The sequence below is a fragment of the Peromyscus eremicus genome, chromosome 1 (assembly GCF_949786415.1).
Source record: "Peromyscus eremicus chromosome 1, PerEre_H2_v1, whole genome shotgun sequence".
Classification (NCBI taxonomy): domain Eukaryota; kingdom Metazoa; phylum Chordata; class Mammalia; order Rodentia; family Cricetidae; genus Peromyscus; species Peromyscus eremicus.
Genome location: NC_081416.1, coordinates 11,894,105 through 11,906,798, shown reverse-complemented (window position 1 = coordinate 11,906,798; position 12,694 = coordinate 11,894,105). Strand labels below are relative to the sequence as shown.

The following is a 12,694-nucleotide window of genomic DNA, read 5'->3' as shown; positions in this document are numbered from 1 at the left end:
AATCTCTCTCAACTAGCCATTTCCTAACAAGTGGTTTTAGGTACTCAAATAGCAGAAAAAATCCAAATTATAACGAGTTAGCCTTATTCATGATGAGGCCCAGACTAATTACCCATGCTGATGGAGCTAAGATTCTCCCTTCGTGCACCAGAAATGTCGTGTACCATGGCCACTGCTCTGCTAGTGAATGGCATTCTCTAAGACCATCCTAGCTCTCTCTCTCTCAAGTACTTCCATCTCTAATTCAGGGGAGTCTTTAGCATGACTGGGCCAATCACATCTGAAGATAAGGACAGAGGTGCATCAGCAAAGATGGGCACTCACCATACACCGCTATGGTCTTTGTGTCTTGCAGGATGGCGTTCCCAGCTGAGACCTGCACTGTAATGGTATTCATTCCCTCAGAAGTAAACTTGAATGATATGCTTCCCTCCAAGGTGATCAAGGGCTGAAATAAACAAGGACATAGAGCGAACGGAAAGTCAGAATTATAGCTGAAACAGCCTCTGCCTCTAAGTGTCACCCATTTCCCATGTGCTGAATGCACACAGAATCGTCCTGGTGCTCCACTCTATAACTGTCTACGCTTCCCCCTCAGCTGAAGTCCACGTGAAGGCTAATGCAGAAGTAACCTTAAAAGATTCTGTATCTTTCCTAGAAATTAACACCTGTCTCTTGTTATCATCCTGAGTCAGGACTGGGGAAATCCATATGTGTGATAGGACTTGCCTATTGGCAGGATACGTATGTCTCAGCTTTCATCATCTCCTACCCAGCAGAACTTTTGATCCAATGAACCACTTGGATAAATGAAGACCACAGGCTCAACTGTATCAATAAACAGTGAGGATTTTTAAGCTTTCTGGTATTCATCTACAGGATAGACCATTTATAGAGCATTATATTGGACTACAGCAGTCCAGGACCCAGAACTGAACTCTGATCGGATAGGAGCGGCCTGAGTGATGTCATCCTGCTAGCAGCACTCTCAACAGTCTCTTGGAAGTTGCTGCTATGGAAACAAGCACTAATTGGATAGTGGTTTAAGGACGCTAAAGAAAAAAAAATGAGTTGGAAGAGTGGTGCTATAACACAATCAGAGAGTCGTGTCCTACAAGAAAAATAAATATTAGTCTACTGAGCTCCCTTGACTGATTCCTCACAAATACTTCTTTTCTGTCTTTCTTGATTAGTTTTAAAATCAAGATTCACAATATTTGGTAGAGAAAGCATTAACCTCCTGTCTAAGAGGTCTTAGCAGCAGTCTGTTGGAAATTTTGTTTTAATTTTTAAGGTGGAGAAAACAAACAGAAGAACTTTGTTTGGTTCTTTTATTTTCTAGTGATAATTTTTAGACAAATAACAATTCCATCCTAACATCAATGATAAAAGGTCTGGGTAGTGAGGTCTGGCTGCAGACTTTCTGTTGTAACTTTTGAAGAATATCTCCAGTGTTTCCACTAAGGGTTATAGCAGGGAAGGTTCATCTAGAGAACATAATGGGAGAGGAAAGTAGAGATATAGGAGAGAGAACTAGAAAAGATAGATGGAGGCAGAGGAAAGGGATGAACCTGATGAGGTTTTTGACTGCAGATGACCTGCTGGCCTGGAAGCTCAGGCTACACTCAGACTCAAAGCCATAAGCCATCTCATTCTGCTGGGCTCCAGCAAGCATAAGTTATACCTCTGTCACTGGCCACTACCTGGAAGGCCAGCTCACCTCCGTGTTGTTTCCGTACCACCACACGTAAGTGAGGGTACCCACTTGGCTGGGCCAGAGCACCGCAGTTGCGTTGACCTCTTTGTTCTTTGTCGTGACAAAAGGAAGCGACAGGTGCACATGCTCCAGCGGACCTGAGACACAGAGAAAGAGGGGCCATAGAGAGGGAAGAGCTTCCTCAGCTCCACCCTCTCTGCTGTGAGAGGACACACTGTCAGCCTGGAAACTCCCAGACATTGCCTCCAAGGGAAGTGCTTACTGCTTTCCCTACTCGGAGAAAAGTCCATGTTATGAGCAACTATATATTGCAATTCAATTTACTGATTCATCTACTGGGTCTAAGTTATGTATGCAGAAAAGGCAAAAGTTAAGTAACTCATGAAGTCCAAACATCAACAGCTAAAATATAAGATTTCACAGGGACCATAAATTCTTCCCACAAGTTGATATTCTTGGAAACAAACAGGATCCGGGGGTCTCTTGAAGTGCTCTTAGGGATGAGGATGCACAAAGCCATAAACTCCTCCTCAATAATTATTCTTACAGTTTAAGGTCTTAAAGATATTGATGTGTATAAATGTGGTTGTGTCTACACCTGAGAGAAAGCCATCTGCTTAGGCTAGAACACACTGGTATTTGGGGTTGAGTTAGGCTTGCCTAGAACTGAGCTGCATACATATGAAAAGTGAGTTCCATGTAAATGGGTTCCAGGCATCAGACAATACACTTGACTCTTGTATTCACTTACTACATAGCTCTTGGGCTCCCTTAACCCCATAGTTTTCTCCTAGCATGCCATGCCTTGGTCTTCCCAGGACCTTCTGTTTACAGACCTCTCTCAGATGCTTGTGACCCTTATACCAAGCAGACCTTCCTCTTGGACACTCTGATTCACCTACTCTGGGCTAAATGAACCAGAAGACAAGCATCTGGTGAGGCAGCTCAATGAGCAAAGTTGCTTGTGAGGCCAGTCGAGTGACCTGAGTTAGGTTCCTTGGAACCTTTGCAAAGGTGGAAAGGGAGAAGACTCCACAAAGTTGTTCGCTGACCTCTACACATGTGCTGTAGCATGCATATTCCCAACTCACTTTGCACAGGCACACATAGGCATGTCCACACACACAAAGACACACACACACACACACACACACACACACACATGCATACTCACACGCATGCACACACACACACACACACACAGAGAGAGAGAGAGAGAGAGAGAGAGAGAGAGAGAGAGAGAGAGAGAGAGAGAGAGAGAGAGAATTTAAAAGGAAAATAAGAACTAGGTAGTCTATTCTAGAAATCCCAGGTTCATCCAATAGGAATTTTCATTTTCTTTATGTTACAGCTAAGAATTCAGTTTTGTTTTTGATTTCAAGTCAGAACATCAGAATGAGGACAATGTCCTGCTGTCACTGTGGCATTGATGAGGTAGACTCTTTAGTGAACTGTGGCCAAGCAGTCATTCAATTGTTTGGAGTGCTGCTGGGCACTAGGTGTGGTTTCAGGCAGTTGGTGGCCCTTAGGTAGTTTTGAAGGAAGAAGGTAGTGAACATCCAAAGCAGAGTTGGAAATAGGGGCTGCTGTGGATAGAGTGTTCAAGGAAAGCTTCAGAAATGGCGTCAAGCAGCAATGAGTGAAGAGAAAGACTGTACCGAGAACCTACTTGGAATGTTCCAGGATGAGAACAGAGTCAGTGGAAACACTCTGAGAAGACGTGCCTGCCATGTTAGCTGGAGAGCAAGAAAACAACAGGACAGTGAAAGGACGGTCGGTGAGAATCTAACCAAGGACATCCAAGAAGTGCTGAGGACCCAGTGCATGCTGACTTTGTAGGCCCTGGAGTAGATACATATGTGTCTTTATCCGTGTGTGTGTGTGTGTGTGTGTGTGTGTGTGTGTGTGTCTAAGTACAGGTAAGAAATTCATACTGCGATTTTCTATGGCCTCTTGCATTTGTTTACTTTTTAGTGTTTTAAAACACCTGATCCTTGTCAGCCAGCATTTAAGAATGTGTCATGAACAGAAAGTAAAACTCCTTGCTCTGAGGACCCCAGTTGAAGAAGGAAGCCTGTTCAGCTGTTTGATGTACAGGTGCTTGTGATACAGAAAAAGGACAGCAGGTGGCGATGCATCACTTCCTATCATTGAAAAACGAGAGAATTTCTTGAGTGAACTGGATTGCCCTTCTTTTGATTAGACTTTCTAGAATTCACAAAACCGCTGATGTCTGTGAGAATGAACACTGTGTGTGTATGTGTGTATATGCGTGTGTGTTTGTGTGTTTGTGTGTTTGTGTGTGTGTCTGTTTAATGACTACTGTGGCCTACTTCTTAGACTTATTTATGTTTTAAAGGTATGCAATTATCTAATTAAATCTTGCATATATATCATATTGCTATTTGTTTAAACAGCTAAAAAAAAAAAGGAAAACTCCACTAGAAGTAAACACTATTCGAACTATAAGGATACTTTAAAGCCAAACTCCTTTGACTTCAGTGTACATAGGAATAGAGCAAATATGTTTGAAGGATGTTATGGTGTCATGTTTCCAGATTTGATAATTCACTAGATCCAAGGTAGAAACCAGATCACTACATTTATATCATTTAATTCTGGGGCAGGTGACCTACTAAACCACACATCATGTGATTCTGCTCTGCCATTTCCAGGCCAACATAACCAAGGGGTCAGTACTTGCAAGTCTCATGATTTTTCAAGGCATGCAAATCAGAGGATGGTGTGAGAAAGACATAGGCTTATTGCTCCTATATGGGGAGAGTAAAAGATAAGGATCAAGGATGGATTAAAGCACCCAGTTCATTTTTTGCTGTTATTGTTTACTTTTTCATTCTATAGATTTGCAGACACTCCACCCCCATCCCCACCCCTGAAACATGGCCATGATGAGGCAGTTTTCTGAGTTGAAATCCTCATGCCCTCTAAATTTTCTGCCCCATCCAGCTGAAGGCCTGAAAGTCTGCACCAAGTGTCTCATTAGTTTGCAAAGTAGCAGAACACGGTGAATACTATCCCCAAGGAATTTCCAACTGTCAGGATTCAATAGATTACCCTGGCATCCTGCAAGAGCTGCATGCTTACTCCTGGCTATACTACAGTGTAAACATCAGCTCCATTTGTTTCTGATGACCTTTGCAAACTCACATTGAAAAACCTCTGATTTGGAATTAAATCGCCTTTCTGTTCTGGTGAGTGGGGGGAATGTGTAGTCAAGCAAGCACTGTGATTCCTAGGAGAGCCTTAGGAGGAAAAGGAAGCAGGAACAGAGCAGAAGTGTGACAGCTAAGAATTGCTGCTAATTCTCAGCTAACTCATAGCTCACTAAGTCCAAATACACCTGCTACTCTGTAGTGAAGGAAAAGTCAAATTTTATGAAGTGGCAGAATGTCACATATTTTGCTTGATAGAATCACTATGTGTAAAATGTGCATCTTTTGACACAGGAAAGAATTTAGGCTTAGAGAGAAAAAGTGACTCACCCAACCAGCGATATAACCTTAGTCACTGTGATGGCTATACTGATTGTCAACTCAACAGGATCTAGAATCATCCAAGCGTCAAAACTAGATAAATTGCACAAAGTTTCAGGAAACCAGCAACTAAAATAACCAGTACCAATCAACACTCAAAAATTATAATTGACCAGGGAGCTTCTGGATTGGGATAACTGAGGTAGAAAGACCCACCCTGAGTGTGGGAACCACCATTCCATGGGTTCAGTCCTGGACTGCAAGAAGAAAATGCCAAGAACAAGCTTTTGTCACACTCTGTTTCCTGACTGTGCATGCAATGTGAGCAGCTATGTCATATTCTTGCTGTCAATGGTGGACTGCACCTTAAGTTGTGATCTAAAATGACCTTCCCTTCCTTTGTCACAGCACTGAGGGAGGCAACTAATACAACCACAGTGTGACTGCCCAGTGCCTTTGTGTTCCATGTACAATGCCTATCCATCCTTTACCTATATATCCTGTATCATTGGCACCCAAAAACAGTCATTACAATCCTGGTGCTCAAGATGCTTGGAGTGTGACTATCAGTGTAAAAAAAATATATATATTGAATTCCAATTTTTCCAATCACCGTTTTCTGCATCTGAGATAAGGGGCTTCTGTTACCTATGCCATTATTGTAGTGTATATGAAAAGATGAACAAAGTGAGTTTACATGCATGGATCAGAACATGGGTCCTTTAGGGGAGAAGCCTGAGAACTGCTGAGATGAGACTAATGGAATGGGATTTAAGTGCATGCAAGCTAACTATTTAAAACATATCCTGCTTCAATATAATTAGCATAAAATAGTTCTTATGTCCCAGTGCCAGACTTAGAAAGTGGTACAGTATATAAGGAATGCCTATCCAACCACACAACCAACATGAGTCTAAAAAGTTAAAGTCAGAATATAAACATTCCATGGTAATCATCTCCCATGGAAGTTAAGGCAAACTATTTTATCCAATTATCTACTCTGATAAAATGAGAAAAATTGCATATAAACAAAAAAATCTCCTTCCTTTTGAAAGCAAAGGCTTTAGCAATCTTTAATTTCTTTTCTTTTCTTTCTTTTTTGTTGTTGTTTTGTTTTGTTTTTGTTTTGTTTTGGTTTTTGTTTTGGTTTTTCAAGACAGAGTTTCTCTGTGTAGCTTTGGTGCCTGTCCTGGATCTCACTCTGTAGACCAGGCTGGCCTTGAACTCACAGAGATCCTCCTGGCTCTTTCTCCCGAGTGCTGGGATTAAAGGCATACACCACTGCTGCCCAGCTTTAATTTCTTGCATAGAGGTAAAGTCTACATTTCCTCTCTAAGACTTGTAAACCTAGGGCCCTGAGGAGAGGTGGTGGATACCACGATGGACATGACCAAGTGGGAGAATGACTAAGTATCTACCAGGTACAAGAATGTTGAGTAACAAGACTAGATGGGAGATCCTTGGAAATGTGGACAAGAAGCTGTGACTAAATTTTAAAGTCATGCTGACAATTGAGTATAGAAAACAGATGTGAAATTTGTGGGACATAGAATGCAGTTGTAATTCCTATGGATGATAGCATTCCAGCAACAATCACAGCCTCACTATGAGAAGTGGTAAGATGAGATACACAGCCATTCTTAACAAATATACTGTTCTTTACTGGCAAATTGTTTTTTTTACTGATATTGTTTGTAGTATATTTTTTAAAGATTTTCAGATTATTTTAAGCCTGCCATCATTTTTATTCCCATAAGCACAGTAGGTAGAGGATATTGTATCTTAGGCTATATTGGGAAGCTTAAGGTCCTATAGGCAGTAAGAGGGATAAGGGGTCTATGTACTATGTCATGAACCTAAAACTCCCTTTGTTTCAGGAAATATGTGAAAGGAGAGGATTGCTTATGGAGGCTACCCAAGTCAACTTCATCACTGACACTCACCTTAGGGATCAGGAGTTCAGATGGGTACACCTGACTATAGAAGCTGGCAGCATGAGGGAGTGAGTCTGACTCTTTAAATCATTTGTTTAGCTCTGTGAAACTTAGGAAAGTACAGTTTCTAACCATACCTACCTCATGGATGGTTTTTAGAACTGAGGTAATGTACAGAAAAAGGCCTGACTGGAATACACAGTAAGAGCTTAATAAAATGTAACTAAAAAGAGAGTTGGGTAAGGAAACAGGAAATCAGGTCTAACTTGGTTTAGAACCAGAGAAGGGAACGTAGTCTTTAAAGCACATTCATGCCTATGTAAGATACACAGAGAAGTCATCATCAGTTGCACAGTCTGCTGGTCATCCCTAAAGAGTCCCATCCTTTCACTGAACCACTACAGAAAGATGTTCTTGTTGGGACTTTCTACATTCAATTTCATTCTGTGGGCCAAGTGCAGGGGAGAGGCATGAAATAATTCCCATCCTTAACACTTTGGCCCGTGAACTTGAAATTTGAACAGGGCCATTTATATGAAATAGCACATTCTATTTTGGCATAAACTATTTTTTTTTGTAATAACAATGCAAGTCCTAGAACATCACATCTACAAATTCTTATGACACCAACCTACTCAATTTAATTTAGAAATTATTATTTTACCTTGTGACTCACAACTTTGAATTCTTTATGGCGGAGGGCACTTAGGAGTCTTGAACCTGATTCCTAATATAGCGAATGCTTTACATTATATAATCTTTCCCCTTAGATCATCTTCTCTCAAATAAAAGGTCACTTATAGATCAAAACCCTGGAAACACATTTTTTAAAAGAGAAAAAGACTAAAAGGACCGTTTCTGGTAAGGTATCCCTAATCTTATGGGAGAGGTATTCTTCACTGTAATGATTGAGCTGGCATTTGCATTGATTTCAACCATTCCTGCCTTAAAAATGGAAACACATAGGTTTCAAGCAAGTGCTTGAGCACCTATCAAAGGCAGATTGTGTATCTGTGAGGGCCCTGGAAGATACATAGGAGGTGAATTGAGAACAATTTGGCTTTATCTAAGATTTTATCTCTCACACTTTTTAACTTTCTTCTTTTTTCTGTTGTTCTCTTATTTTCAATTCCCCTTCCTAAAAGATACCTACTATACTTCCTCTAGATAGGACACTATACACAGGAATTTTTTAAAGGGCACAATATTCTAAATATGTCATAAGTCAACAACAGTAATAACATACAAGTTACATGTAAGTACAGGACGGCGCTGTCAGACCCCAGACTGTTGTCCACCTGCACGGTCACTCGGAAAATGCCCACATTCTGATAAACATGCTTGATTCCATCTTCCATGGAGCTGAGGTTGACATAAGACACTGCAATGCCATCTCCGAAGTCCACCTGGATGAGTGTCCGCTGCACATCACCCTGCAAAAAGGGGCAGTGTTAAATGGAGAAAGATAGTGCTTAGCTCTTGCCTTGGGGGCTGAGGCTCACTTGCCTTCCTCCTACAGTTGAGAGCATGTGTCTGCTATATTAGCATCTCTGTCACAATTGAATAGTTTGCTTAGAATACTCTCCAAGGCAAAGAGGCACCAACAATCAAATTTTCAAGGCTTGGAATAAGTATTTGATTATTGGTTTCAGTTACTGTAATATTCAGTTAATTGAAAGGCTTTATTAATGGTCTTATCTGGCATGAAGACCACTTCCTAGGTCTTCAAGAACCATGAATTGTCTTATTTATTTCTGGTTCCTTAACCAAGTTGGAGAAAGAATGAAAAATACCTTGCCTGACACCTGATATAACATGAGACTAAGAATTATTTATGATAATGATCATTAATTCTTTTTTGATAATTTGCTTTCTTTTATTGAAAATAAATTTCTATCTCAGTATGTTGCTCTATCAAAGAATATTAGCCTGGAGAGAAGAGTAGGCAATATTCATCATCTTCATAGAAAAACATGAAGTCTAGAAAGGTTTACTGAAGGTTAACTCAACTAGAAAGTTATAGTTCGGGGATCATAAACCATTGTCTCTTGATTTCCTATTCATTTTTGTAAATGAGACTTAGCACTGTGGCTAAGGCATTGAAGGTCTCACTCAGCTTTGAATCCTAGTCACCATTAACAAGTTATATGACTTCATATAAATCATTCAGCTTCCCTCTGTGTTAGTTACTAAACCTATGAAATGGGCATATCAGCACTTTTCCATTTTAACTCAATGGGTTGCTATAAAAGCTATATAAATAGCAGTTTACACAGTACTATGTTAATAAATAACTGCTGAATAAATAAAATGAGGCTGTAAAGGACACACAATATTCCTTCAAATCTTACTTTAATCTATTGTTCTAAATTTCTCCTCTGTAGTCAGGCGATGAAGTCTGCATTTACAAAGTCCCGTAAAAAGAAAGGACCTTTGGAATGACGGGTTAGCATTCAAGGAACAACATTGCTTAGACCCAACTGGCAAAATCAAGCTTCCTTCCTTTAACACCTTCTTTTTTGATAGCCTTCCACAGTTTCAGGCAAACAACAAAACAAATCACAAACTAAATCACCAAAAACCTTTGAACTAGAAATGTATTTTTGATTAAGTAAGGTTTATGTGATATCATATCTTTTGAAAAGGCCAACTTTAAAATGCTGACATTTAAAGGATGAATACACAGAAAAAAGTAAAGCAGTTCAAACCCTACGAGTGTCTGTGACCTACAGCTTCAATCTATGCCTAGTAGCATGGTGTGGCATGCATAGTAGCCAATGCTCAGGCAGAGAGAATAGGGCTTTCAGGAACATCACAGGCTGAAATCTTTCTCTGGGTGAAAAAAGAAAAAAAAAAAAACAAAAACAAAACAACAACAACAAAAACCTCCATTTAAGCTATTACACAAATATCCACAGGCTCGCATATTGTGTGGTTACTTGAATTCCCTTATCTAATAAATACAAATGCCAGCAATCTTGCTAATGTGTCTGTCATGTGGACAGCTCTAGTGGATTGATCAATCATTTCCTTCTGTTCCTAGTACACTTCTACTTCCACATTTTCTCAGGTTTCAGAGTCATTGAGAAGTCAACTACAGCCAGGCGGTGGTGGCGCACGCCTTTAATCCCAGTACTCGGGAGGCAGAGGCATGCGGATCTCTGTGAGTTCGAGGCCAGCCTGGTCTACAGAGTGAGATCCAGGACAGGCTCCAAGGCTACACAGAGAAACCCTGTCTCGAAAAACCAAAAAAAAAAAAAAAAAAGGGGGGGGGAGGAGTCAACTAGAGGTGTGGGTGAGGAAAAGGAATCCAGACTTTAAAGCAAGTGTCTGAGGTAAATATCAGAGGTAGATATTGCTGTGGATATCACTCTGTATAAATAAAATGTTGATTGGCCAGTGGCCAGGCAGGAAGTATAGGCAGGACAGGCAGAGAAGAGAATTCTGGGAAGTGGAAGGCTGAGGGAGAGAGACTGCCAGCCTCTGCCATGACAAGATACCGGTAAGCCACGAGCCACATGGCAAGGTATAGATTTATAGAAATGGATTAATTTAAGATATAAGAACAGTTAGCAAGAAGCCTGCCACGGCCATACAGTTTGTAAGCAATATAAGTCTCTGTGTTTACTTGGTTGGGTCTGAGCGGCTGTGGGACTGGCGGGTGACAGAGATTTGTCCTGATTGTGGGCCAGGCAGGAAAACTCTAGCTACAAGATATAGTTGTTTCTGGCTTAAGACAAGCAAGAGAAATTTCACTGGAGACAAAGGGACAAGTATGAGGCAGGATTACAGAGGAGGAATCAAGCAGGATCCACATTTGTAAGACAACGTGAAGAGATTGAATCTTCATCCAACTGTGCTTTAGCCTCTGCTAAGAGGGGGTAGTCACCTACACGACTCAGAAGGGTAAGATTTTCCTGCTGCCACTACCTGATTCTACAATTCTTTGACCTTCCTGTTTAGTATTACTCACTTCATTTGGACCTTGTCACTTACGAGAATCTTCTCCTAAGGCACAGAGGAGATGGCTTATAGGTAAAGTGCTTTTCATGGAATCATGAGGACTTGAGTTTGGATCCCTAGCATGTAAAAGCCAGGCACTGCCACATGTCCTAAACCTTAGCACTGAGGGTTGGAGGACAAGGGGATCTCAGAGTTTATTGACAATCCAACAATCCAGCTTAGTTAATTGGTAAGCTCTGAGTCCAATAAGAGATCCAGTCTCAAAAGTAAGGTAGAAAGCAATAGAGGATGATACCTTACATCTCTGTAGTCGAATACACACACACACACACACACACACACACACACACACACACACACACACACACACACACTACTCCCTTACCATTCTCTGTTTGTCTAGTCATTATGATGGCTTTTGGGCTTAATAACATTCTTAATTCTCTGCTCATGATAATGTTGTCCCTGTGTGTGAAAGAAGTCACTCAATGTTCACACTAGTGCATTAGTAATAAGGGTTAGCTTTTTATTACTGAGAACTCTGAAGGCTATGGCATGGCATATTCCAATTAAATAGGAAGTCCCCAGAAAGGACCCTGGGTGTAGTGGCAGGCCTTTGTGCCTGAATCCTGTATGAGGAGATAAGAATGTCAAAGTGCTATGTCTTACTGTTAAAGGCAACAGATAAAAATCACCCTAGGTGCAGCTTTGCCTATTCAGTGGAAAAAATTGGGCCCCAAGTTTTAGCTTTCAGGAGCTCTCAACATAGTGGATAAACAGACCATGATCACTGATCACTTGGGGATTCATCAGCTACCATTCTTTCCTTTCGTTTTCCTAAACTCTAATGACCACATGAGGCAGATATGACAACCCTCTTTAGATTACAGTAATAAGAGCACAGGCGATAGCAGGCTTAGTCCTAGATAGGCCCTTACCTGGACAAGCTGGCACATTCATTCATTCATTCATTAAATCAATCAACTATAGGTATGATAAAGTATCTATCTCATGTAAGATACTAAATGGGAAAATGTGGCTAAGTAAATAACTGCAATGACATTGCAAATGTATTCAGAGCTTTGAAGACTTTATGGACCACTATTGATGTATATGCACATGAAATAACCACACAAAATTTAAAATACTAATATAGGAGTAATAAGGACTGCTACACGGTGTCATTCATAAGCTTGTGCCATGGAGAGAGATGGAAAGTTACTCTGATTAGGAACTTCTAGGAAGGACTACTACAGGAAGTGAGCTAAGACCTGAAGGAAAAAAAACAATTCAGAGTTGTAAGTAATGTGGAGGTTATGTAACCCAGGCAATGAGACATGGGGAAACAAAAGTTCAAGGGTCCAGGAGCATAAGGAGATGATAAAATTGAATAGATTAAAGGAGAATAAGAAGAAAGGTGATAAGAATAGGAGAATGTAAAGGAAGACTATAAGAATATCCATACAATAACTAGAAAAAAAAAGTCCTTTAGGTCTGGTGGGCCAAGTTTCTGATTTCAATTTTTCCTCGAAGAACAGTGACAAGATAGCAAAATTTTTTAAGGAAGAGTATTGGGGAAACAACAC

General features: G+C 40.6%; 1 protein-coding gene across 1 annotated transcript in view; it reads right to left on the bottom strand.

Annotated features, from left to right (window-relative positions):
• The window catches only part of Sorcs1 (sortilin related VPS10 domain containing receptor 1), a gene marked incomplete at its 5' end in the record, with an annotated part of 425,698 nt that overhangs the window by 31,292 nt on the left and 381,712 nt on the right, over positions 1–12,694 (bottom strand). The window contains 3 exon segments of the mRNA XM_059253740.1: positions 325–448; positions 1,721–1,854; positions 8,392–8,578. Coding sequence (XP_059109723.1) covers positions 325–448; positions 1,721–1,854; positions 8,392–8,578 — 445 coding nt within the window.